The sequence below is a fragment of the Panthera uncia genome, assembly GCF_023721935.1.
Source record: "Panthera uncia isolate 11264 chromosome E2 unlocalized genomic scaffold, Puncia_PCG_1.0 HiC_scaffold_20, whole genome shotgun sequence".
NCBI lineage: Eukaryota > Metazoa > Chordata > Mammalia > Carnivora > Felidae > Panthera > Panthera uncia.
Genome location: NW_026057589.1, coordinates 7,103,248 through 7,131,225, shown reverse-complemented (window position 1 = coordinate 7,131,225; position 27,978 = coordinate 7,103,248). Strand labels below are relative to the sequence as shown.

At 37.7% G+C, this 27,978-nt stretch overlaps 1 protein-coding gene across 2 annotated transcripts in view; it reads right to left on the bottom strand.

Annotated features, from left to right (window-relative positions):
* Positions 1–7,204: 7,204 nt before the first annotated feature.
* Positions 7,205–27,978, bottom strand: part of CBFB (core-binding factor subunit beta) — a 55,307-nt gene continuing 34,533 nt past the window's right edge. Inside the window, exons 5-6 of one of the 2 annotated variants that reach the window (XM_049622960.1) lie at positions 22,191–22,286; positions 7,205–9,233 (exon numbers count right to left, since the gene is read on the bottom strand). In XM_049622960.1, the coding sequence (XP_049478917.1) occupies positions 9,165–9,233; positions 22,191–22,286 (165 nt within the window). In that variant the 3' untranslated portion in view covers positions 7,205–9,164. Of the gene's footprint in view, positions 9,234–22,159; positions 22,287–27,978 lie in introns of both variants that reach the window. The other variant, XM_049622961.1, reaches the window with a different exon arrangement.

Genomic DNA, 27,978 nt, shown 5'->3' with positions numbered 1-27,978 from the left:
ACTGGCGTGCCGAGCCGTAAAGCGTGACGGGGGCGGGGCTAAGGCGAGATTTCAATCGCGGGGTGGGGGGAAGGAGCCCAAGGCGGAGTCGCGCAGGCGCAAAATGCTGTGAAAGTCGCATAGTGGCGTGAGGGAGGCCAGACAGTACGACGCGGAAGGGTGGGCGCTTGCATAACGAGGGACCCCGTACTCCGTGAACCCCCACATCTGCACACCACACCGTACACGTTTTACATGTCTGCACAAAGATGTGCACTCCAGGCAACACACAAATGTGACGTGGTTATACGACATCTGTCTGCTGTCTACACGTATGTCCTACTGATACTCACTGGGCGCAAAAGGCGACTTCTGAGGGTGCAACGTCTGAGGCCCAGCGGGGAGGGAGGACACGGACTTCAAAGTGAGTGCGTAGTGTGCTTGAGTGTTTGGGTAGGGGCAGGGAGGTGGGGTAGAGGGTTGAGGAGGGAGGAGCTAGGCCAGACCTCCCATTGACCTAGTGCAGATGTACACAGCCTCCTGGGGCCGGTATCCAGAGGTCGTTGGCAGCAGCTCAGACTCTAGCCAGAGCCAGCTTTGCCGCCAATGCTGTGTGGTCTTGACCAAACCTCTGGTGCCCTTTTTGCTTCATTCTCCTCATCTATAGGTCGGAGGAGGGGCTCCTCTAGCCTGTTGAACCTGAGCTTTTGGTCCATGACCTGGGGCACTCAAAAACTACAAGGCAATCACGACCTCTTGTAAAGCTAAATCTTCATGGAAGCAGATTCTGGATTCTCACAACCACCCTGAGATGTCAGATTATATACCTCACTTTACAAGCGAAAAAAATGAGGCACAGAGAAGTCAATGGCCTTGTGATGCTAGGCGGTAGAACCCGAGTTCTTTACATTACACTGCCCTTCGAGGAAGAATTTTAGCAGAGTAGAGAATGACATGCTAAATTCTCAAACTGGCTTGGTAGGAATGTAACTTGGGAGGCTCCATCAAAACTTGAAGTCACTGCTGCTGGCATTAAAACAACACGGAGAAGGATGTCCATTGCAGCATCATATGCCAAAACAATATAACTGAGTCATTGAGATGTACATCAGTAGGGAAGTGGCTAACTAAACTGTGATATATATACATATATATACTGTGTATGTATATATACATATATATATATATATATACATATGTATATATATGTATATATATATACATATGTATATATATGTATATATATATACATACACACACATATATATAAAAGAATGCGTTTAAAAATCAGAAGTACGTTATATCCCTGTATGCTGATTTAGAAGGAGCTGTAAGAGAAAAAAGGCAGGTGTAAACTGTACTAGTATGTAAAAACAAATAAAAGAAACATTGGTCATACCGAAAAGAACATTCCTGGAAAGATAAACAAAAATTATCAATAATACCTAATACAGGGAGAGGCTCAGGGTTAAGGGGGACATTTACTTCTTACCATGCATGGCAAACATTAAAGATGTAGATAGGCTATGAGGCACCTTGGTGGCTCGGTTAAGTGTCTGACTCTTAATTTTGGCTCAGGCCATGCTCTCACAGTTTGTGAGTTCGGGCCCAGAGTATGGGCTGATGGCATGGAGCCTGCTTGGGATTCTCTGCTCCTCCCCAGCTCTCTCTCTCAAAATAAATAACTATTTTTTTTAAAAAAGATGTAGATAGTTTGGATTATATGTGGATAGGATAGGTTTAGGAAAGGTTAGTTGGGTGGCTGGCCTAGAATAGCATGGGAATAGACCTAGAAAAAACTTCTGGCATTGGTGAGGATTAATCTTAGTCAATCTAAAATGTTTGAATTGAAATAAAATCCAACCCGACTAAGACTTGTTCTTAGATTAAAAAAATACTTGGAGGGATTTATTTTTGGTGAACAAAGAGGGGTGGGGCAGGTCGTGAGGGGTGTGGGAAAGACAGAGGCAGAGAAAGCCACATGGATGACAACATGAAAAAGATTTTTAGTCTGGAAAATCCAAGTTACAGGAAGAACAAGGGCAGGGAAGCCCCTAAGAAATTTCCTATCGGGGTGATAGGCAGATAGGTTTCTGTGAACAATGTCAGTCAACAACAAATGATTATCTTTGCTCATTGTGTTATCCCCAAACCTTTGGCTTAAGTGCGATCTACCCAGGTTTTTGTCAGGGGTGGGAGTGACAGTTCTGGGATGGTGATCTGGGAGGAGGCCATTGTTCAGAGCCTGGTACACGGCTCGGAAGTATGAGGGGCCTCAGGGGAGTAGGCCAACTTGGGAGAATGTCAGCAACTGCCATTCCCATCACTGAGGGTGAGGATGTTCAGATATATTGAACTGGCTGCTGGTGGACCACTAAGAGGGAGCACAGGTGGTATTTCAACAGTTTAAGCTGGGCAAGCAGGGACCTTCTCAGCTTAGAAAATGGATGTGAAAATTAATAAAAGGAAACTTGTTTAGAATGGAGACAGGGGGCCAGCAGGGGGAGCTCTCACATCCAACCCCTGATGGTCAAATGCAGACCCAAGGAGACCAGGCGGACCTTGTAAATCCACATTACTTTACTATTTTACTAACCAAGCAGGTAGAAGAAAGGTTTCCTCCTCTCTGGGCAATAGCCTAGCCAATAAGAAACTGTCACAACTAATGAAATTTTAGGAATTTTAGGGCAACACAACCAGCCTGATAAGAAAAACTGGGAAAATTGTCAGAACTGTACATTTTCTCAGGTTTGAAATGTCTCCACGCCCACTAAGCTACCCCTAAACTCTCTACTGGGTCACTACATGATCAATAGGACTTCGTGCTTCTAGTCTTCTCTCCAATCAACCAAAATGAGCTTTTTTAAGAGTCCATTCGCTCAAGCTCACAACCTCTTAGTGGTTTCCTGTTTGCCTGTGGGAACAGCCTCAGTGTTTTAACATGGCTTAAAGGTCCATTCAGCACTGCTTGTGATCCTCCCCCTGGCCTAAACTGACCCTTTCAGATTTATCTCATGGCTGCAGCCTCCTTCATTTCCATGTTTCAGCAATACTCAACTGCTCTTAGTTTCTCAAACTTACCATACTCATGCCTCGCTGCCTGTAATACTTTTGTCACCTCTTTGCTAATGTAATGTCTTCCATTCTTGAGATTTCAGGTCTAAGTCTAAAGGAAACCTTTTTTGACCTCCTAGACCAGGTTCGATGTACCACCTAACAGTCAGTGCTTGCAGTGTAACTTAAATGTTACTGCTTTGGGGGGCATCTGAATGGCTCTGTCGGTTACATGTCTGACTCTTGTTGATCTTAGCTCAGGTCATGATCTCATGGTTTGTGAGTTCAAGCCCCACATCAGCTCTGTGTGACAGAGTGAAGCCTGCTTGAGATTCTGTTTCTCCCTGTCTCTACTTGTGCTCACGAGTTCTCTTTCTCAAAATAAGTAAACATTAAAAAAAAAAAGTTACCGCTTTTGGTCAGTTTTGAGCTTTGCTGTAGGTTTTCGAAGGGAACTATGATACGTTTTAGGCACTAGATACTCATTTTCCCCCCAATAATCCTAGCAAGTAGTCATACTTTAATATTTTTTTTAAAAAAACAGTAATAGTAAGCCTCAACATTTTCCTTTTTTATATTAAACTGACTTTTTTTGGTTGTATGATCTATGTCCATCTCACAATTTTTATATTGATGTGAACCAATATATGCAATTAAAAACCTCCTAGTAGCCACATTAAAAAAAGATAAAATTACTATCTTTAGCCCAATACATCAAATATCAATATACCCCGCATACAAAAGCATGATCATTTATATGTAATCAAAATTAAAAAAAAATTAGTGAAATATCTTACTTTTTTTGGTACTAGATCTTTGCTATCTGGTATTGTTAGCAGCGCATATCAACTCAGACACTAAATTTTCAAAGGCTAAAGTGTAATAGTCCCCTAAAACAAAGTTTTAAGAGAAAAAATATTTTATATTGCCTCAGTTTTTAAATTTAAATAAAAAATTAAAATCAGATCCAGGGGCACTTGAGTGACTCAGTCAGTTAAGTGACTCTTGGTTTTGGCTCAGGTCATGATCTTACTTTGTGGGATAGAGCCCTTCATCCGGCTTTGTGCTGACAGCATGGGACGTGCTTGGGATTCTCTCTGCCCCTCCCCCACTCGTACTCCCTCTCTCTCAATAAACATTAAAAACAAAAACACATCCAGGAGTTCCAGCTACAAGATAAAGCATCACCTTAGCTCTCCCACTTAAAACCCCCTTCCCTCAAAACTTTCCCTGATTGGCTCCCTTATTTAGGTCCCAGCAAAAATGTTACTTCCTGACACATCTTCTCTTCCCACCCTAATTCTGCCTTTGTATGACCTAATCACCATTTATACCATGATGCTATTTTAGTTTATTCACAGCCATCTATCACCTTACCATTTAACTAATTACTAATTGTTCCTCTGCTCCAGCAGATGTAAACTTCATTAAAGAGGAACTTTGTCCATTTTATTCATCTCTAGAAAACTGCCTGGCACATAGTTGGCTTACAATAAATACTTGTCAAATAAAAAAAAAATAAACATTAAAAAATAAGTTCCTTGGTTGTACTAGCCCCGTTTCAGCCGTTCTATAGCCACACGTGGCTAGTAGCTACCATACTGGAGACACTGTGGATAGAGATTATATTCTTTAATCAAAGATTTCTCTTTGTCTTTTCTACTCACATTTCCTAATGTTTCTGAAACCTGAATAAGGCCAATGATGACCCTAAGTTGCTGAAATTAATTCTGAGAGTTAACTAATACAGCAACTGTTTAAAAAGTATCCTATATTTTAAAAAGCCAAACTATGGGGCCCCTGGGTAGCTCAGTCTGTTGAGCATCTGACTTCGGCTCAGGTCATTATCTTGCAGTTTACGAGTTCAAGCCCCGTGTCAGGCTCTGTGATGACAGCTCAGAGCATGGAGTCTGCTTCAGATTTGGTGTCTCCCTCTCTCTCTGCCCCTCCCCTGCTCACACACACTCTGTCTAAATTAAAAACATAAAAAAAAAAAAAAAAGCCAAACTACCATTTTCATCCACAATCCCATCCCCCATTTGTAATTTTTTAGCCTAGACACATTTTTGGAATGCTATATATGTGTATGTGGTAGTGCTCTAAGAAAGAGAACTATTGCTATCTAGAGTTAATCATGCCTTGAAATCTGCTTGCAAGACTGAAATATTTGGGAGATCAAAACACCAATGTTGTCTTGTAATACCCAATTATACACACACACACACACACGTGGCAGTGTGGCTGTGGTGGTTTAAAAATATGTCCACAAACTCTCACTATACCACCTTTGAAGAGAGATGAAGCTTAATACTCCTCCATTTGAGTTGTGGGCCTGACCTAGTGACTCATTTCTAACATAGAATATGGCACTCCAAGATTAGGTTATTAAAGACTGGCTTTCATCTTGAATCACTAGCTCCATGGAAATCAAGCTGCTAAGCTGTGAGCTGTCCTATGGAGACACTCACATGGCAAGGAACGGAAGGAGGTCTCCATTCCAAAACCTAGCAAGAAATCAAGGGCTTTCACCCAATGGTGTCTCAGAAACTGAGGCCAGACAATGAGTGGGCTTGGAAGGGGATCCTTCAGCCACAGGCAAGCCTGGAGATGACTGTAGCCTGGGCTGAAAACTTGACTCTAACCTCAGAAGAGACCAGAGATCAGACCACTGAACTTCGCTTCTTTCAGCATTTTTTTTTTTTTTTTTGAGAGTACACAAGTGGGAAAGAAGGGCAGAGGGAGAGAGAGATATAGAAAGATAGAAAATCCTAAACAGGCTCTATGCTGAGCATGGGGGGCGGGGGGTGGGGAGGCTCAATCCCACAACCCTAGATTCATGACCTGAGCCAAAATCAAGAGTCAGATGCTCAACCGAGCCCCCCAGGCTCCCCTGCTTCTTTCAGATTTCTAACCCATAGAAACGGAGATGATGGTTATTGTTTTAGGCTGCTAGGATTTGGAGTAATGTGTTATGCAGCAATGGATAATTCATACAAGGGCTTATAACTTGAAAATGTTCCCCATTGCCAAATAAAACATAAATCAATTAAGATACTTATTTTCCCAAGTAACCCAAAACTGGCATACCCAAATACCCAGTTCTAGAGACGATATACTTACTAAAACCATGATGCTACTGCTCAATTTTTGAAATTAACCCTCATTATTCTTTGGAATTTTCCTTAATGGTACCAGTTCACCATTTGTATTTGTTATTTGCAGTAAATCTGGTGGTGAATAATGAATTGTTTCATTATGAACCAAGCTTAAGGCATGCTTCTAAAGTGAAAGGCTGGTGTAGGAAAAAATGCCAAGAAAAGTCCTAAGCTGGGGCGCCTGTGTGGTTCAGTTGGTTAAGTGTCTGACTTCAGTTCAGATCATCATCTCAGTTTGTGGGTATGAGCTCCACATCGGGCTCTGTGCTTGACAGCTTGGTGCTTGGAGCCCACTTTGGATTCTGTGTCTCCCTCTCTCTCCCTGGCCCTCCCTGGCTCACGCTCTCTCTCAAAAATAAACATTAAAAAAAAAAAAAAAGTCCTAAGTATGGTTGATATAACACCAGCACAATCAAACTAAGTGTGTATTCCTAAAATGACTACCTTGAATAATGGTACTAATCTGAATGTGTAATTTTTGAAATTCTTCCTCTCCTGCAAGGTCAGTACTTCATAGTTGTATCTCATAGGATGGGTATATCAAACCAGATTTTTAAAAAACCATAATATACATTGGGCACTTGTATTCTTCGTGATAGTTCTATTAAAGGCTTTGTTTGAAATCAGTGGAAATGACCACTAGATGCCACTGTTGTTAAGGTTTAAAAAAAAAAAAAAAAAAAAGGGATGAAAGAACATTTCAGAAACAACCTAAGTCAATTTTCATGTCATAATGAGCACCAGAACAGAAATTGTTGGATGATGTCAATGAAGAGCCAAGAACTTTTTTCACTACACATAAGTTTATTGTGAAAGTAAATTAAACATACAAACATACACTATGGCTAATGGTGGCAAAAGCAATCTGGCAGCTTAAGGCAAGTTTTAATGGAGATGAATTTAGAAAAGATGATGCAATGATGTAATTTTGTTTAAATATAGATCATGGAAAAATATCAAATTGCATCAATAACTTAATAAAAGTTTTCAAAGCCTGCACTACTGGAGAAAAAGGGCTTATGATCTTAATGCCAGCATTAAGACAGATGGAAACAGCACTGTGCTAAATGACAGGAAGAGTCGAATATTTACAGAAGGGTGGCAAATATGAACATTTAATAACATTTGATCTTAGTTACCGGTGGAATGAAAGCCCTTAGCTAGAAGCAGTAGAGGAAAATGTACCATCACCATCATGTTATTAAAAAAATTAAGTGCAGAAGTCAAAAAACCAAGGAGCTCTGTGATAAAGTAACCTTAAAACACCACTTTAAGGGCCACTTAAAAGGTGATTCCCTCAGGGGAAATTAGGGCACTGAGTGTGTAAACATGTGAACTGCACAACAACAAACACCAACCAAATTCATTCATAGTACTTAGTTACACAAGATCAGCATGGTCTGTTATGATGCATTATTGTTTATAACAATTTAAACACACTCCTTACCATGCATGACTTCAAATATATAACAAATATTTTTATTCTGAGATACAGGATATGTTTATGAATCATAAGACCTATATACAATGAAAGTCACACCTCCCTCATCAATCGTGTGTGTGTGTGTGTGTGTGTGTGTGTGTGTGTTTTAAATGCGATGACCTTATTCATACTTCAGTTCCTATTCTGAATTGACCATGTCAGTTTTTCACTCTTTAAAATAATGCCATTCTATTACGATAAAATATATTTTTGCAAAAATTCAGAAATGTAGTAACATTTCATGAACGTGACCATGAAAAATATTTGTAAGGAGGTTCCAAATGACTTAGCACTTTTTTCCAGTCTTGTATTAAAAAAAAAAAAAAAAAAAGTTGCATTCAATTTGATAGTGAGCCTATTTTAAAAATATTCTTATACTAATTCATCTCAAAAGGTTCTATTAATAGTTCTTCTGGAAAATACCATATATATAACCTGTGAGGTTTTTCCCAGAATTAATGAAGAAAATGTATCCTCTGCACAGATGAACATTTTCTCTCTAAGACTAATCTTTCATCACCCAGCATTGTTTTTACAAAAGCATGCATTATAAAATACACATAAAAGCAGCTATCTTAAACATGATTTTAATACAATATTACCTTGGTAGCTGATTCATCACTGTCTCCAGTTTAATATGCTGTTACATACATGAAGGAGCTCCAGTATCCCTTTTCTGATTGACTTAAAAAAAAATCCCTGAATAAAACAGAAGCCAGCCTGTGACTTCTTTAGGCATTTCAGTAGAGTATTACCATCTATGGAGAGTATCTCCACACAAACTCATGATTACAGAACAGAATGTAAAACAGATCTGGGGCAGATTAGAGTTAATACCAATTAAAATTTTTTATGTTTAAGGAGGAAAGAAAAAGGAGCTGATTATCAACATTTAAAAGGATACTGCAACTTTAACAACTGTAAACTTTGTGTTAAAAGGCTGTGGCAGACAGCTCTATGCTACTAGGTCTTTAGCTTGTAAATAATGCAAACACATCAGCAGTTTTAAAATGCCATAGACTATAAAAACACAGAAACAAAACAAATAACCAAGAATGTCTATCTAAAATGAAGCTGTGTAACCAACACATCTAAAATTCCAAAAATAATTAGAACAACCAATTAGGGGGAAAAACCCTCTGAAAAAATTTTAATTTCTTGACTTGTTTTTAAATGACATAAACTTTTAAATTAAAATGGAGGAAAAGAGCTTTACAAGTGGATAGTTTCAACTCATTTAAAATAATGCCAACAAGGTAAGCTTGCATAGAAAAAAATGTCAAATTACTGGCTACATGCATACAAAATTAGAAATGCAGGTATTATAATCATAGTGCAAAACCATGGCAGTTTGTGATGTCTTGTTACTGCCTAAGGTTGAGAAATAGACTGCGGTACCTCCAGTTATCACAGTTTCTGGTCTTTTAATGATTATTTCTGCTGACTAGAAACAATGTAAATGTAAAGATAGGTGGGCACATCTACTGTGCTAATTAACGAAGTTTGAGGTCATCACCACCACCTAAATTGGAACCAGGACTAGGGTCTTGTTGTCTTCTTGCCTGCAATGACAAAATTATAATTTGGGGTCAAAACATGTTTTGAAAATCAAAGTGCTAGATAAATACAGTATAAGACACAGTAGCATTTAAAAAATGTTTACAACCATCTTTACATGTAAGAGGAAAAAGAACAATTTAAATTATGTATTAAATATTTTGCTAAAGTTTCCAAAAAACCAAGAATAAAAATCTCATTATATTCAAAAGAACATTATCAAAATATGTACTATGTATAAAAGAACAACAAATCCATGTTTATAGTTTTTGGACTACAGGGTTAAACACATCATCCATTTACCTTAGAATCAAACTTCCCCTTTGAATAATAGCTGACACTTATTGAACACGAACTATATCCGGGGCACTGTTCTAAGCACTTTTCATAGATGAACTGATTAAAACCCTGTCAGCAACCTATAACATAGGTGCTACTGTTTATCTATTTTATAGTCACACAAAAGTATAGAGTCTACCAACTGTATGATTGAATAATGTAGTAGTGAATTTCATCTTACACAATGCCATCTCTGCCAACCAAGCTGTAACTAAAAATCTCTACCTCCAATAATAAAATCATTAGTATGGATAAAGAATTGGCTTAAAAGCAAAAATGGATACTCTTAGAGCTTCCACTAAGAAGAATTGCTTCAAAGAGGTCACAATCTAAGAGTACAAGTAAACAGAATTTTAACTCCTTTGGTTATATACATCAAAATTGAAAGGCCAGGTTCTATTTTTCCAATGTAGAAATAATGGACATGACTGTATTTACAAATACCTTTATATGATTGCATAAATATGGAGGAAAGAAAGGAGTACAACACGAAAATTTGTTATTTAATAAGTGCAATTCTTAAAAAATAACCTATCCCCCCCCCCCCAAAAAAACACCCCAAATGCAATTCTTAATGAATAAATTTGAGTAAGGGCCAGGCATCTGGGTGGCTCAGATGGTTGAATGTCCAACTCTTGATATTGGCTCAGGGCATAGTACCAGGATTATGGGATTGAGCCCTGTGTGGGACTCTGTGTTTAGCATGGAGCCTACAAAAGATTCTCTCTCTGACTCGTGCTCTCTCTAAAAATATAATTTTTTTTTTAATAAAATCTAGGAGCGCCTGGGTATCTCAGTTGGTTAACCCCCAACTTCAGCTCAGGTCATGATCTCACGGTTTATGAGTTTGAGCCCTGCATCAGACTGTCTGCTGTCAATGCAGAGCCCGCTTTGTATCCTATCCCCCTCTCTCTGCCCCTCCCTGCTCATGCTCTCTCTCAAAAATAAATAAACATTAAAAAAATAATAAAATAAATTGAATAAAATTCAAAACAAAACAAAATAGGGAAAAAATTACAGTCCCTGATCCATTTACATACACAGAAGTATTTTTATAACAGTATTAACAACTAAGAGGTTAGACAATTATAAACACTGAGGTTTTCAAGTTTCACTTTAGAATAAACATTTCTAGTTAAACTGATGGCGAATTACTTAATAGAGCACATCTAACAACTAACAGGTCCTGCATGACACTCTCTGCCACTATTAAGTTTTTATGGAACCTAGTACCCCTGTGGTTTACATACAACATTAACTCTCAGTGTCTTTCACAAATTCCAATGTGTGTTTCCTACATAAGCTTTCTTCAGGGACTACAAATGTCAGTGGAGCACAAATGTCTGACTGTATACAGAACCTGTTTCCTTCAGCAACCATGGTTAGATGATATTATACACTGGCAACTCCATCTTACCAGTAGTTCAGGCACAAAAGCCTGAGGTCACCCTAACACCTCTTTCTCTCACACTCACCTTTAGATTCTAACAGCTCTACATTAACCATATTCTGCATGTGACCACTTCTAACTGCCCCCACCTCTCTCACCCCAGTCTATGCCACCACCATTCTTAATCTGGATCTTCTCTGGAGTCACCTCTGATATATGCCAGTAGCTGAGACTTCTTCAAATTACCTATGCAATCTTTAGCTAAATGGAATACTGTACTATTATCGCCAACTGATTCTTCATTGTCTGTTTTTGGCAACAAATCTAACCAAAATCTAACCAAAAGTTGAAACAGTCTCATTTCAGTTCTTAAGATCTAAAACAGTTGTTACAGAAAGAGCATCCTTGACCTTCAAACAAGCATCTAAACAAATCATACTTGTACTGTATGATCAAGTTTTAGTCAGAAGCTCCAGCTGTGTCATTTCTCAAGAGGGTTCTGTTTAGACAGAAATGAACCTTCCTTGTTCCTTTCAAACAAATCAAATAAAACCCAACACTAACTTCTGTAGTCCTTCTTATAAACATTGATAGGAGATTTTAACTATTTTTTATTAGCATACTGCTCACTGACTGAATTTTAGCCTATTTCTTTCAATTAACTAGTCAGGTTAAAGTTACACTGCATGGTACAGACTGAAAAACCAATGGAATGCATATTCACCAAAAACAAAAACAAAACCAATTTGAGTTTCCATGAAGAATCAATGTTAAATGTAGTGTAAGGATGGATCGATTCTGCAAAATCAGAGATGGTGATTTAAGCATCTGGTTTCAGTCAATGAAGGTTAGAAAGGGGCTGAGCAGTGAAGAAACACTGAGAAAAATCAATCCTAATTATATATTTACAAATCACTATTAACCTACCAATAATACTTTGTGAAAAGGATATTTCAGCTTTGGTCTTGAGATAAGAGTAGTTATCTTAATAATGGGATGACTTCAAATGAGTGACAGCATGTCAGCAGCAGTCATCAGCAGCTGGAGTTCTCCTTTCTGGTCATGGCTGTGCAGAAGTTGCCAGGGATTTGTTTGTTTAAAATATATTTTGGTAAAGGCATGAGAGGAGTAAAGTTGTTTTGCTACTTATTTGTGTTCGCGGTTTCCATTTACATTGTGAAGATGGAGTCAGAAAGATGTAAGGGAAGACACTGTGAGGGAAAAGCAAAAATAAGATAAATACAGACAGCGGGGGAAGTCAATAGCGGGAGAGCAGGAGAGGAGTAAGAGCTGGAGACTGGAATGAAATTTAATGCTCGCAGGGAAGAGGTATGGGCTGTCACATGAAGGAAATAAGCACAGAAAAACAGATTTATGTTCAGTGAAATAGCTTCCATAAGACCGGAATTCAACAATTGGATGAACTGCCTTGAGAAGCAGTGCTTTCTATTGTCGTAGTTTTTAAAACTTTTTTTTTATGTTTATTTTTGAGAAAGAGAGAGTGTGGGTGGGGTAGGGGCAGAGAGAGAGGGAGACACAGAACCCGAAACAGGCTTTAGGCTCTGAGCTGTCAGCACAGAGCCTGATGCGGGGCTCAAACCCACAAACCATGAGATCATGACCTGAGCCAAAATTGGACGCTTAACTACCCAGGCGCCCCTACTGTGACAGTTTTGTAATGAGAGCTCAATGTTTTAGAAGGAATTCTATGAGTAATCAGTTAGACTAGATGGTGGCTAAGAAACTCTCTGAACTCTATTATTCTACCAGCATCAAGTCCATAATTTCTAGTTTCTTTTTCCTCTGTCAATCCACATGTGCACTTGATTCTAACTTTTTATTAACAGCTATTTCAGAATAGTTTTAATATAAAGCAGCCTGTTCAGGATACAAATATGTTTTTAATATTTATAAAGAAGTAATCTAGACACTTTACTACAGACCTCCTACTACCAGTTGCTCCTGTTTTCTTTCTTTCAACATGCTATTGCCCAAACAGTTTTGAGGAGGCAGTCATGAGATGAGTCCAAAATGTAGAGAAAAAGAATAGTCACCAGGCACTGGAGTTTTCCCTACTGGCCAGGGCTGTGTAGAAGTAGCCAAGAGCAGGGATACCCAAATAAAAATGAATAAAACTTCTTGCATGATTTCCACTCTTTTATTATCAAGATCATCAAAATCCTGAAAACTCGTGAGAAAATGCCCTAATATTTCAAAATAGCTTCAACTTACTGAGTATATACTGTGTTCACACACTGTGCTTACTATTTTATATGTCTGACACTTGACTCAACGTCAGAACACAGAATCACAGAATTTTAAAGTGGCAAAGTATGTCAGAGATTTTTAGTTCAACTCTTATCTGACAGATGGTAAGCCTATGACCAGGAAGGTTAAGTGATTCCCCAAGATTTCACAGTTAGCTGGTGGCAGTCAGAACTTTAAACTCACAATCAGCATTAATGTCAACTTAAGTCATGGCTATTTCTTCCAACTGCTAAAGCTGGATGAGACATAAAGCAGAAATTTTAAGTGCTAGTAATATAACAGAAGGGAGTGTACTTTCTCCAAACTCATTAAAAAGGTAAAAACCAAGTCAGCAGACAATCATAAACACTTGTCAGGTAAGGAGAATGCAAGAGCTGATCTAATGGGCATGTAAAAAAATATAGTTCTGGGGTGCCTGGGTGGCTCAGTTGGTTAAGCATCTATCTGACTGTTAATCTCAACTCAGGTCTTTTATTTTTTAAGTTTATTTATTTTTTTGAGAGAGAGAGACAGAGAGAGCAAGTGGAGGAGGGGCAGAGAGAGAAAGAGAGAATCCCAAGCAGGCTCCACACTATCGGCACGGAACCCGATGTGGAGCTCGAACTCACGAACCAGGAGATCATGACCTGAGCTGAAACCTAGAATTGGGACACTTAGCTGACTGAGCCACCCAGGCGCCCCAACTTATTTATTTTTTTAATTAAGGAAAAAAAGTTTATTTTTGAGAGACAGAGTATGAGCAGGGGAGGGGCAGAGGGAAAGGGAGACAGAATCCGCAGCAGGCTCCAGGTTCTGAGCTGTCAGCACACAGCCCAATGTGGAGCTCAAACCCACAAATCGTGAGATCATGACCTGAGCCGAAGTTGGATGCCCAACTGACTGAGCCACCCAGGTGCCCCTCTCAGCTCAGGTCTTGATCTCAGGGTCACGAGTTCAAGACCCATGTTTAGCTCCATGGTGGGGTGAAGCCTACTTAAAGTATGTATGTATACATATACATATGTGTATATATACTTCTTATAAAGTATACAACTTTAGGAAAACTTTACAAATAAAGTGACATTTCAATATAAAAGAGATAGTAGAAATAATCTACATTTCTGAGCGTGGACTGGGATGGCTCTGCCACTTTAGCTATGTGATCTTAGACAAGTTTCTTATTCTCTTTCAGCCTCAGTTCCTCAAAATGGAGATACACCTTGTAAGAGTGCTTTAAGAACCAAGTGTAAAACAAATATTGTGGTGTATACTGCCTGGCATGCAGTAAGTACTCACGCTGTCATTATCACAACAAAGCTGCTCATCACTTCCCAATTGATCTATAGGAACATTTGCAATGTTAAAAAAAAAAACACAACAACCCTGTATATCCTGCAGATAAGAGTAATTTTTAAGAAATAAATAAGGTTGGAACAAAATAAATCTTAATGGAGTTTTGCATCTCCTATGCTAGAGAGCAAACCAAGACTGTCTTTCTGTCTCAGTGTGGGAGACCGCTGATCTAGCACCCTCTTCCTCCTTGTCAATCCCCTTCTGATTCTCATTCTCAGTCTGAGTTCATATTCCCACTTTACTCTCATCTACTTACTGCCTTTACCAGAAGACACGTCAGGAAGGCCTAGGGTAGACAGATTTTTATGTTAGTTTGTCCTCACACAAAAAAGAGTGTTGGTGCAGTTAAAGTGATTTGAACACTCAAGTCTGCAGGAATTTAAAATAGTGGCTGAGATTTTTCTTCTTGGACCACACAGAATCGAAGGCTCCAAAAACATACAAAACAAATATAAAAACCACATAAAGCCTTTTGCCTGTTTTTATTTCCAAATAGTTTCCACCTAAAATTCTCCTGTGATTTGAATTGTATTAAAACTGCCTATAGTAAAATAAGCAATAATTATTCACTCATTCTCTGACATTAAAGACAAGAATTTATTTGCTAACACTTTATAAACCAACCAGATGAAAGCATTTTCTACATAACGACAGAGAAAATCTTTCAGCACCCTGTCACCATGCAGCCGAATTCAGAACCAACAGCTTTAGAAAGTTAAGAGGCCAATCAACTTGAAGGCAGTCTCTAGACAGGGAGTATACACGAGCTGCTACCAAACAGGTAATGGAGGCATCTTTCCAATTTATTTATGACCAAAGCACTAATTCTGTCCTTTATGAATCTCAATCTTATTTCACAAAAATCCCAAAGTAAGGCATTTGAATTCCAGCTGTACAGATATGTGACCTGAAGAGAACCGTCATCAGTAACACATCAACATTTTCAAATCATGGAAGGATTCTCAGATAACAAAGTACTTGCCTCCTTTCATGTGGCAACAGACAGGAATGAGAGGCATTTCACAGAAGAAATGCCTGTGATTATTTTTTCTTTTTTTAACATCTAATTTTTATTAAAATACAAGAGAGTGCACAGATCATAAATATGTAACTTGATGAATTTTCCACTAAGTGAACACACCCATGTAACTAGCACCCAGATCAAGAAATACAGTATTACCCAGACTTGGGAAGTTCCTCTTGTGCTCCCCCCACAACCCCCTAGTCACTACTCAATCAAGGTAACTGCTATCTTGACCTCCAACAGAACCCAGAAAAGTTTAAAGCCCTTTACTACTGTTAAAAACCAAACAACCAACACCAGAATATAAAATAGCTCGGCAAAAGATCTGACTTTCTTCACAGTTTAAAGACAGGATATGCCTGCTTTTACTGCTACTCCAGAAACACTGTGAACCAAAGTGAGGAAGTGAGCCCATTTTAAATGTCAGATACTGAGCTAGGCAGCAAACTGGGAAGTAGGACGTTAGCTGTTTTACAGATGAGACTCACAAGGATAAGTAACTTTTCTAATGTCACAAGGCAACAAATAGTGGAGCCAGGATTCAAAATCAGAGCAATCTATTACAAACCTCATGCTCATTCTACTACATCAAAGGTTTTCAAGTTATATTCTGCAAGCTACTGGGTTCCATGAAAACACCCTGGGACTACAGAAGGAAAACAGAATAATCCCTACCCCCATTTCATCCAGAACAATGCCTCTTTTATCTATTATTTGGGGTTCTCTATAAAATTTCAAATGAAGGAAGGATTTCACATTTTTAGAAAAAACCCATATGCCAGAGAATACATATAGCAAGTTCTAGACTCTTCTAGTTGCATCATTTTGTGTTAACACTAAAAACGACACCTCCCCCCCCCAAAAAAAAACCCTTTCCTAAAGAGGTAATAGATGCACATGATACAAAATTCAAAAGGTATACAAGATAAACAGTGAAAAGGAATCACCCTCCCATGTGGCCCCCAGTTTTCAATTAGTTGCCTACATATCCTACTAAAGAGACTATGTATATATTCAAGCAAATATGTGTATGTACTCTTTTTTTAAAAATACCCAAAGGGTAAAAGATGTTATGTACCTTTTGCATACCATTTTATTGTACACCAAAGATTTAACAGTATTTGGATAAGGTTACTAACATAAACAATGTTTCTTCATTTTACTATAGTTTTTCATTTGCCAAATTAGTAATAATCTGCTATGACCTCTGAAAGGTAAAGAAAATATCATATACTGGGGCACCTGGGTGGCTCAGTGGGTTAAGCGTCCGACTTCAGCTCAGTCACAATCTCACAGTTCGTGAGTTCAAGCCCCGCGTCGGGATCTGTGCTAACAGCTCAGAGCCTGGAGCCTGCTTCGGATTCTGTGTCTCCCTCTTTCTCTGCCCCTCCCCTGCTTGCACTCTGTCTCTCTCTCTCAAAATAAATAAACATTAAAAAAAAAAAAAAAAGGAACAAGAAAATATCATACTACTAAAATATCTTTTTCCAGAAAACCAGAAAAAGAAAATACTAAATCCTACCATGAATGATGGATTGAAAAATTTCTAGGGGCACCTGGGTGGCTCAGTTGGTTAAGTGTCCAACTCTTGATTTTGACTGACATCATGATCTCACGGTTTGTGGGTTTGAGCCCCATGCTGGGCTCCATGTGGAGCCTGCTTGGGATATCCCCCCCCCTCTCTCGCTCTCTCTCTCCCTCCTTCCACTCATGTGTGCTCCTTCTCTCTCAAAAATAAATAAACTTAAAAAAAAAAAAAAAAGAAAACTTTCTAAATTTTACAGACAGTAAAAGAGAAACCTGCCCAAGGAGTTTTATAACTGAATACAGGTTAAAAGACACTAACACATACCGAAACCCTTTGTAATCTTAACCTTAGACATATATTAAATGTTCATGAGCACCACCATTACAAATTTAGCACTGCAGGGCTAGACGCCTCAGAGGTTATCCAAACAGGGCTGGGACATCCCTAAGCCTCTGTACTGCCAGGATCTCAAACTTCCAAGGACCATTTACTGGGTTACTGCCACCCACGAGTTACCACTGCTCCTTGGCCCTTGCCTCTAGTCAGGCATCAGGACCACCCACTGGAAGTATTATTATTCTTTTTTTTGCCTCAGCCTTTTCTTTTCCAGACAAAATGGTTTGTAACCTCTCCTGGCAGGTTTTATTTTTCAACTTAATCATCTTTATGGGTGATGTGGAAATTAATTTCCCAGTGGTAGGCTGTATTTGTAGAGACCTTCTGGTTAGGAATCTGGTTTAAGTCTTCACTCCTCCTTCCATTAACCAACTACTTGAAAGAGCAAGTCAATTTTTCTCAGTATCAGTTTCAACTGTAATAAGAATTTTAGACTACACGGCATAATGTCCCCTATGGATGTTCAAATTAAAAGGGGGAAACAGTAACTTTCCCTAATGTTCTCCTTTTAGGAAAAAGAAGGTAAACTGTAAGGAAACAAGCTGATACTAGGAATCTGTTATGGATTTTTTTTTTTTTAAATACATATGCACAAAGTACCAAAAGACACACATACCCAAAACTCCCCTAAGTGACTGCCAGTACTGCAAGCTCTGGAGACAGATTTCAGTCCAGCTTTGTAGATGAAAGTTCTCTACAAGAACGGATGGTTTAATTTTTGCCATAAGAGACTACAGGATCTTAAATCATTGATGACAATCTAACCATTTTTGCTATGCTCCAGGTCATAATGCAGGGAAAGTGCCCTGATATACTTTTAGAGAGCTAAAAGGATGTTCTTCGCCAGATCATTCAATTAACTGGAACCAGCACAGTCGTCAAGCTCTTAGTGCTAAAGAAGTACTGTAGAGCTATTATTTACTGTAGGCATACACAAGCCAACCACCATACTAAGTGCTTTTACAAGCATTTCCCCCATTTAATTCTCACAATGATTTCTTTCTATGAGAAAACAAGCTTAAGAGAGATTGGCCAGCAATGAACAGGAATCTCAACTAGGCCTGATTACAAAGTCCATGTTCTCAAATCACGGACATAAAACCAACTAAAAAACAATCTATCCAAGCAACAAGTTATTTAATACCTCTGTCAACAGAATATGTTTTTATTCATACACAAATATAAACACATACATATAAAATTCATACACCAGAATGTCTTCAAGTAGCGTTATTTTTTATTTATTCATTTTTTAAGTAGGCTCCATGCCCAGTGTGAAACCCAAGGTGGGACTTGAACCCACGACCCTGCGATCAAGACTTGAGTGGAGATCAAGAGTCAGATGTGTAACCAACTGAGCCACCCAGGCACCCCTTCAAGTAGCATTATTTATAAGAATAATCAAACTAGCATTTAAGAAAAGACAACCCTTAGTATTAACTAATCTAGAATTTTATTTAAAGCAAAATATATACAAAAACTTCCTAAATAACTGTTCCATTAATTATCAAATATTCTTCACTTATGTTTAAAAAAAATTTTTTTTAATGTTTATTTATTTTTGAGAGAGAAAGAGAGACAGAGCATGAGCAGGGAAGGGTAAGGGAGAGAGGGAGTCACAGAATCTGAAGGAGGCTCCAGGCTCTGAGCTGTCAGCACAGAACCCGACATGGGGCTCGAACTCGAGAACCTTGAGATCATGACCTGAGCCAAAGTTGGTCGCTTAACTGACTGAGTAACCCAGGCGCCCCTTCACTTATGTTTTTTAAAGTTTGTTTATTTTGAGAGAGAGTGTGCGAGTAGGTAAGGGGCACAGAGAGAGAGGGAGAAAGAGAGAATCCCAAGCAGGCTACACACTGTCAGAGCAGTCTGATGAGGGGATCAAATTCATGCATGTGAGACCATGACCCAAGTCAAAGTCGGATGCTTAACCGATTGAACCACCTAGGCACCCCTCAAATAATTATTCTTCATATATAATGTACCTGAACAGCACTTCTTAAAAATGTTTATTTATTTTTGAGACAGAGACAGAGAGACAGAGAGAGTGTGTATTGTGTGTGTGTGTGTGTGTGTGTGTGCACGTGGGGGGGAGGAGGGGCAGAGAGAGGGGGAGACAGAATCCGAACCAGGTTCCAGGCTCCAAGCTGTCAGCACAGAGCCCGACGTGGGGCTCGAACTCAAGAACTGTGAGATCATGACCTGAGCCGAGATCAAGAGTCGGACGCGTAACCGACTACGCCACCCAGGTGCCCCTAGCCGAAGAGCACCTTTTATAAAACATTTTTTTTCTTACATTCATTTAAAGACATATTGGCTTATTCCAGAAAGACTGACCAATCATGTTCTCAGACATGACAAGATCTCTTACTACTTTAATGCCTTTGCATACACTGCTCTTTCTGCCCCGGATGCTTTCCCTAGCTTGTCCAGTGAGCAAACTCCCACTCTTCCTTCAAACCCCTGCAAGTGTATTCCCCTGTGAATTCCCCAGACAGAGGCAGACATAAACACTCATTCCTCTACAGTGCCACTGTTCCCCTTCTGAACCTCCATTATGAATGCCTGCTGCTAAAGTAGTCTCCAATTGTGTGTTTATGTATCTATTTTCCCTCAAGACTGACAGTTGCTGAAGGACAGAAACCGTGCATTTTCATCTATATATTTCCCAGTCCCTAATGCAGAATCCTGCACAACATAGTTGGGGTTCATTACTTAGTACTTACCTAATATAAACCAACAAATTATAAACATTTAAAATCTTTCCAGAGATCATTAACATGTATTATTCGACTTCAACTAACTTCTACGCTATCCTGTAACTCTAGTTTTCAGACAGGCAGGATAGAAACTGTTTTCTGAAGATCTCCATTTGACAACTAAACACAATGTACAAAAAAAACCACTGTAATGGGTAATGTGAGGGTTAAAATATCAGGGCCCCATCTCATTGGGAATCTACAATACAGTAGAAGACACTTTTTAATTGTTTCAACATATTGTTCAGTAAGAACAATAACAGAAGTAAGTGCTCTGGATTCTACAAAGTGGAAGGGCCAGTTATAATTAAGAAGGCTAAAGAAGAGACCGACAGATAACATTTAAGTTGGGTTTTAATGAATGAGTAGAAAGGTATATTACTAGGCACGGAATAAACAGTATGAGCAAAAAAGTTCAGAAGTATAAGGTAAATGCATATTATATGTTTAAAACCTTCTTACTATTACAGATACAAGCACTCCAAAAGAAAATGGCATGGGAAGTCTGATCACAGGAATTGAAAAGCTTCAAAAAAACAAAAAACAAATGCATTGCATAATGTTTAACATTAAATTTTCATGTTAATTTAAATAATAGTGCACATATAATTTTGTGTATGGAAACCCCACAAATTTTCTGTATGTAACACTGATTAAAACATTTTTTTAATGTGCTAAAATACATAGAACATAAAAATTACCATCTTAGCCATTTTTAAGTGCACAGTTCAGAAGTGCTAAGTATTAAGTACCTTTATTTTGTTGAGCAACCAATCTGTAGAACTCTTTTTAATGCCCGGAAATTATTCTATTTAGTTCATGTAATATATTTTAATTCTATTTCTTTTGATTATCAAAGGTGAATGTGTGCTAACTTCCTATTTCTTTTTGTGTGAAATGCATACATCAGTAAGTAAGCTTATAAACTTGAAGCATAGGATGTTAACATTTGACAATATTCTTTTTCAAACACATTAGTTCTCATCTTGATTGTTTTTGTTTGTTAGAGTATACTTTTTATAGAAATTGGATTTTTGAACAATGTATAGATACTTTAAATAGTAGTCTCATAATTAAAGTCTGCTTAAAGCAGGGTACAATTTTATATAGAAAAAAATCCATGTAAATTAAAAGTCATATCAAATTTAAATAATGCTTAAGACTAAACCTCAGTCTTTCGTTGAAGACTGAAGTGACAGGAGTAAAAGAGACACAAGGCAGTGATTGCTATAAAAACTGAAGTAATGAGTACTTTTGAGGGGAGGGACAAGGTCATAATTAGATACATACGTGGAGGGGGTGCTGCTGGGAGAGCTGTGAACGTTTGATATTTTTGATCTGGATGGTAGTGATTAGGGTGTTAGCCTTGTAATAATTAAGCTACATATTTCTTTTGTGTAGATTTCTATATCTGTACCATAAAAAAGTTAAAAGTGGGCTACTTAATTCAATTCTTTGAGTAGTTTGAAAATATTAAATTTTCCCTTTAGTAAGGAGAATACACAAATGGCTAAAAATTAGTTACAAAATCAAGACATTCATAAAAAAATGTAAAGTAATATTATTCCCGAAGAGTTAGTATGTATTCTAGGATAACATAAGGTAATTTTTACAAATAACCTGACAAATAATTGAGACAAAAAAGAGGTAAGATATTTGGATCAATGAATTAAGAGAATATATACATGACAGTAAATGATTTTTATGAGGATCAATGAATGAGGAATTCATGTACAACCTTAAAATTAAGACCAAGTTTCTTTATAGCAATTACATTTAATAAATACAAAGACACAGTACAACTTTTGAAAAATGAAAGACAAAATTAAACTATTTAAAAACATTATACACAAACATGACAAAGAGAGCCTGAGAGTTTGGGGGAAAGTACTAACCAGTTACTGCCAGCAGCTGTGAAACTCTCACCTCCATTTCCTCCCGATGAGACCTGTCTCTGTCTTCAAATTCACGCGTCCTTCTCCGGGCCTCTTCAAAGGCCTGTTGTGCTAATGCATCCTCCTGCTGTCAGAATACATGAAAGGGATATTTCAATTTTGATCTATAATAAAAATTTTTAATCTGTTATTTTTTGGAGGAAATGAACAGCAGAGTATATCTTCAAATATCAAAACCATTTAAAAAAGCTAACACTGAAGCTACTTTTAAAAGAAAACTTCAGTTTGTTCATGTTTTACATCACACTTTGGAAACAGTAACTGTGTTCATGATCTTTCCTTTCCTTACCTCATCTATTCACCAAAATAAAATCCTGTACAAGTCAATACTTAAACCACAGAAGATCAAGAAAAAAATTTGGTATATACTTCTATAATTTGCTATTAAGACAGGCCAGACCCTCAAATTAGGACACTAAAGCCAGAAATAGAAAAGAGAATATTAACAGAATTAATGATAAAAATGTTTGAAACTGCTGAAAAACAGAAAGTAAATAAAAGTCCAAAGGATGTCACCAAGGAAAAATATTTGTAACATATAACAAATTTATCTGAATTTTCCCAATTAATAAAGATCTGCACATGAAGAAAACCCAGATACCTCAAACTTATCGTGTCTAAAGGGGCAACCGATTGAAACTTTCTCCTTTACTCTTCTCTAGTCTCCATTCATAGCATCCCTCATTCATTTCTGACAGAAACCTGAGACACCTTTGACTCTTTGCTCTCCTCTTTTCTCCACAGAGCCAATCAATCACCAAGTCCTAACCATCCGACCTCCTAAATATTTTTGGAATATTAGTCTCCTTTTATTTCCTACATTTTTCCAGTTTGGGCTTCTAAGATCTCTTACTAAAATTACTACAAAGGTCTCCTAAACAGTCTCTTCCTGCTTCCATTCTGTCATCCCCAGTCTACCACTCAGCCATCAGAGCATGCCTTAGGCACAATTTGACCAAAACACCCCCAACTTAAAAAAGCTTCCTCATGGTACATAGCACTGGATGCTCAACTTTTGCAGTCACACACTTCTCAATACGAGGATTTCTGATGGTACACTTGAAGAAACTAAAAGATAAAAATACCAAAAAAGTCATCAATATTCACCTTCCTAGATTCATTGCAGCAAGGGGTGGCCAGTAACTCAATTCAAACCAATGAGACAGAAGGATAAGTCACCTAAATGGGGTTCTAAGAAAGTCCTTTAAGAGGTATTTCAATTTTTCTCCTTCCTATGAACTGATGCAGTCACACACTGAGCATAGCACAGCAGGAAGATGAAAAGACCCAGAGCCCCTATAATATAATTAAGTGCTACACCAGACCTGGACTATACCTACACTGCTTGGTATCTTGTTCTCTGTGAGAAATCTTTTATTTGTCACTATTAGTAAGGCTGTTTAATACTTACAATTTTCACTGACACAATGTCTATAACCTAAACAAAATTGAAAGATGTAATCAAATTTCCATTCTTACAATACATTTACTAGCTTTATGACCCGGAGGAAGGCATTTCATTTCTGTAAGCTTCTGCAAACTCACATGTAAAATGGGCACAGTAATAATACTTCACAAGATTACTGTGAAGATTAAATGAGGTAACATATAAAATGTGCTTAAGCATACTTGACAATCTTCAATAAGTGCTGGTATCTTACAAGCATTTACAGACATGTCAAATTTACACATCTGACTAAATATCATTACACGTTCCTACTGTATTCTCAGAATGTACCATATAAGCTAGAGGTACCTGCAAAAGAACGCTGTTTCCAACTGCCAAGGTTTTCTATTATTTAGCTAATGATCAACTGGGATACATCTGGTAACAGGATACTCCTTCTGTCCTGTGCATTCATTCACGTTTTCATTTATTCCACAAATGTTTGAGTTTTTAATATGTCCAAGTCACTGTGTTAAGGTACCATGAATACAATATGAGAAACAAATGGTGCTTTTCCTCACAGTTTCTGGTCTAGTGGGGCAAGTAGATGATGAACAAATAATTACCAAAAAAAATATATGTCAACTGTGATTAAGTATAGTAAAGGAATATTACATGATGAAATGAGAGCACATAACAGGAGATGTGATCTAATCCCCTAAGGAAGTTAACAGCCATTAATGTGTATTCTAGCAATGGTCAGATTTTTATTTCATTAAAAGAAAAAATATTATTACTAATAGTTGTAGTAAAAGAAGCCAGGAGGGATTTGGTAGCCCTCTGCTTTCTAATTCCAGCTTCTGTTTTGGTCTTTTCTAGCAAGGTGTGAAACATATGTGCAGAGATAAGAGTTTGTACTTTAATTTGAAAGACAAATGGCAATTACCAGCATTGTCTTGATCCTTTCCTGTTGCAACCTTAACTAACACCTATCCGCTTCAAGGGCAGCATAAAGGGCAACTCCTGATAAAACTACATACTCATCCATAAAGTGTGGTCAAATGAGCTAGGGACAACTAACTCTATCCAATCTCAGATGGTAGTGGGAGCAGCTTTCAATACTTTGGTCCCCACCAGCTCCATGTTATACTAGTTTGTTACTCCGTGGTCTTAACCATGATCTGCACAAAGTAGCCAGGTGGGGTCATCATAAAAGGTGGGTGCATGTGAAACCCATGTGGCAAATAAAGGCTTTGCAGTTCTCTCATAGAGAATACATAGAATATTCTGACCATTCTTGCTATGGTGATTTTGTCTTTATTGTACTGCCTAAATCTACAATGATACTTATTTTATGGTTTGGTAATACCTTTCTGCAGTTATGAATTTAAAAACTGGAAGTGCATGTTTAATGAAAAGTTAATTCATTTCCAAGAAAGTTGATGATGAAGATGTAATTTGCACAAAATAACGACATTTACTATTCTCTGTGGGGACCAGAATGGTATCACTGATCACATGAAAGCCAAAAGAAATAAAACTGCTGAAGAAGCTTCAATATATACTTCAAGGGCGACAATTTAACACGTGCAGCTGCAAACGGTACATTTAACACCACCCTGCAAATAACTTCATTTAAATCAAGTGATTTAATTCACTGACAAATGACAAATGATTCAATTCACATTATCATGCACATGTAAAAAGCAAAGCTATTCATATGCTGATATCATTAACAAAAACCTTGCAAATAACTAAAGGACACCAGTTTTACATCAGTGTCATCAGGTATAGAGTATCTGTTAATTCAAATAATGGTTCAGTCTTTCTAACCTGATCATAGAACCAAAATTAAACTTCTGAAAGGGTACTACATTGAAGCTGAAACATGCAAAGTAAAAAAGTACAACAGTGAAGATAAAACTATTGGCTCTTATACTGATAATACAAATATAGATGCTGGTGGAGAGCACACTGTATAAAGAATAACATTCTCAGTGAATTTCTAAAAACTATGAAATAGAAATTTATTAGGGGGTGCCTGGGTGGCTCAGTCGGTTAAGTATCCAACCTCAGCTCAGATCATGATCTCACGGTTTGTGAGTTCGAGCCCCGCGTCGGGCTCTGTGCTAACAGTTCAGAGCCTGGAGCCTGCTTCAGATTCTGTGTCTCCCTCTCTCTCTTCCCCTTCCCCGCTTGTGCTCTCTTTCTGTCTCTCAAAAATAAATAAAAACATTAAAAAAAAAAGTTTAGAAATTTATTAGAAACTAGTTGTAGCACATATAACTCATAACTGGTCTGCCAATCACTTAGTTTATAGTTGCATAAATTAGAAATATATTTATCTACGAAGTAACTGAACTATAAAATGTGACAAAGCTGATGCCGAATATAAAAAATACATCAAGACAGTACCCCCACACTTTGAGCTTTTGAAGAACTACTCTAAATCAGAATACTTCCTACAATGGCACTGAACTTTTTTTAAGGCAAATGAGTCCTCATAGTTATGCTTTGCTCAAAATTAGTTGGAAATCTCTGATTAAAGTATCCAAAGGTGAAATGCCAAAAATTTGGCTTTTTAAAAACAGTTTATTTATTTTGTGCACACACTCACACACACAAGCACACGCATGCACGCACGGGGGCAGGGGAGAGAATCCCAAGCAAGCTTTGTGCTGTCAGTGTGGAGAACAATGCCGGGTTCGATCCTTCGAACAGTGAGATCATGACCTGAGCCGAAACCAAGAATTGGAGGGTTCATCAACTAAGCCACACTGATGCCCCCCAAAATTTGATTTTTAAGCTTTTAAAGAGTTACAATTATTGAAAACCAAATGCATAAAGAGGATGTTGAATTTTATCCCTACAAATTACAGAAAATAAATAGAAAGATGAAAATACAATCAGCAAATGTGATTTGTTTCTATAATTATACTAAGAATGATATTAATTTGCGGGGAGCTTTTAAAACATTTTATTGTATTATATTATACATACAAAAAAGTACACTTACAGTAAGGCTTTACTGTCCAATATGGGAACCACATGTGGCCAGTGAACACTTGAAATACACACCAAATTTCAAGAACTTGTTTCAAAGAAAAAAAATGTGGGACATCTCAATAAATTTTTTATATTAATTTTATGTTCAAGTATGATATTTTAGATATACCGGGTCAAACAAAATACAATATAAAAATTAAATACAATTGCTTCTTTTTATCTTTTTTAATGTGGCTTCTAGAAAAACTTAAATTACATTATGTGGTTCACATTTGAATTATACCGGACAGCACTGTCCTAAATTACAGCTCAATGAATTTCCACAAACTGAACTTTCCATGTAACTAGAATCCATTGGAAGAAAGAGAGCAGTAATAACACCTTGGGAGTTTCCTTCAGCTCCATTCCAATAACTAACCTCCTCTCCTCTCTCAAGGATAAACCACTATCCTTATTGCTAACAACACATATTATCAGTTTTGCCCATTTCTGTACTTTCATATGAAGGGATTCATACAACATGTGCTTTTTGGGTACACTCAATATATTTATGAAATCCACCCATACTGGTGTGCTAGTTGTAGATTTTCATTATCACTGTATTTCTTTGTGTGGATAAGCAATTTACCCATTCTACTGTTAATGGGCATTTGGGCAGTTTGCAGTTTCTGGATATTACTAATAATGCTGCCATAAATGTCCAGTACATATATTTTGATGAATATATGTATTTATTCCTCTTGCATACCATGAAACTTAGAGTAGAATTGCTGGATCACAGGTATATGTAATTTGCAGTTTTAGCATGTATTGCCAGTTTTTCAAATGTTGTGTCAATTTTACATAACCAATATACCAACTGTTGTTTCATATCCTTGCCAACATTTGTCAAAGGTACTCTGAACGGAGAAAATACCTGTGAAAATATTTCAGCTGAAACACTCAACAAACTTTAATTAAAATGAATTGTGACCATACTCTTTACTGTCTTAGCTTACCAGGTGCCTTACCTCAGCATCTGTTAGAGAATATTGTCCTCATCCCCTTGAGTAGAATTAAAATTTTCCCAATTTAAAGAGAGAGAGAGAGAGAGAGAGAGAGAGAGAGAGAATACTGTCCTCATACAGCAGAGAGAGAGAATAAGCAAGCTCTCTTGTGTATCTCTTATCAGGACACTACTCCTGTCATATCAGGGCCCCACTCTCATGACTTCATATAATTTTAATTACCCCCATAAAGACCTTATCTCCAAATGCAGTCACATTGGGTGTTGAGGCTTTAACAAATTAATTTTAGGGGAACAGAAACATTCAGTCCATAACAGATGACAATGAAGCCCCTAATCCTAACTACTACATATTGTACA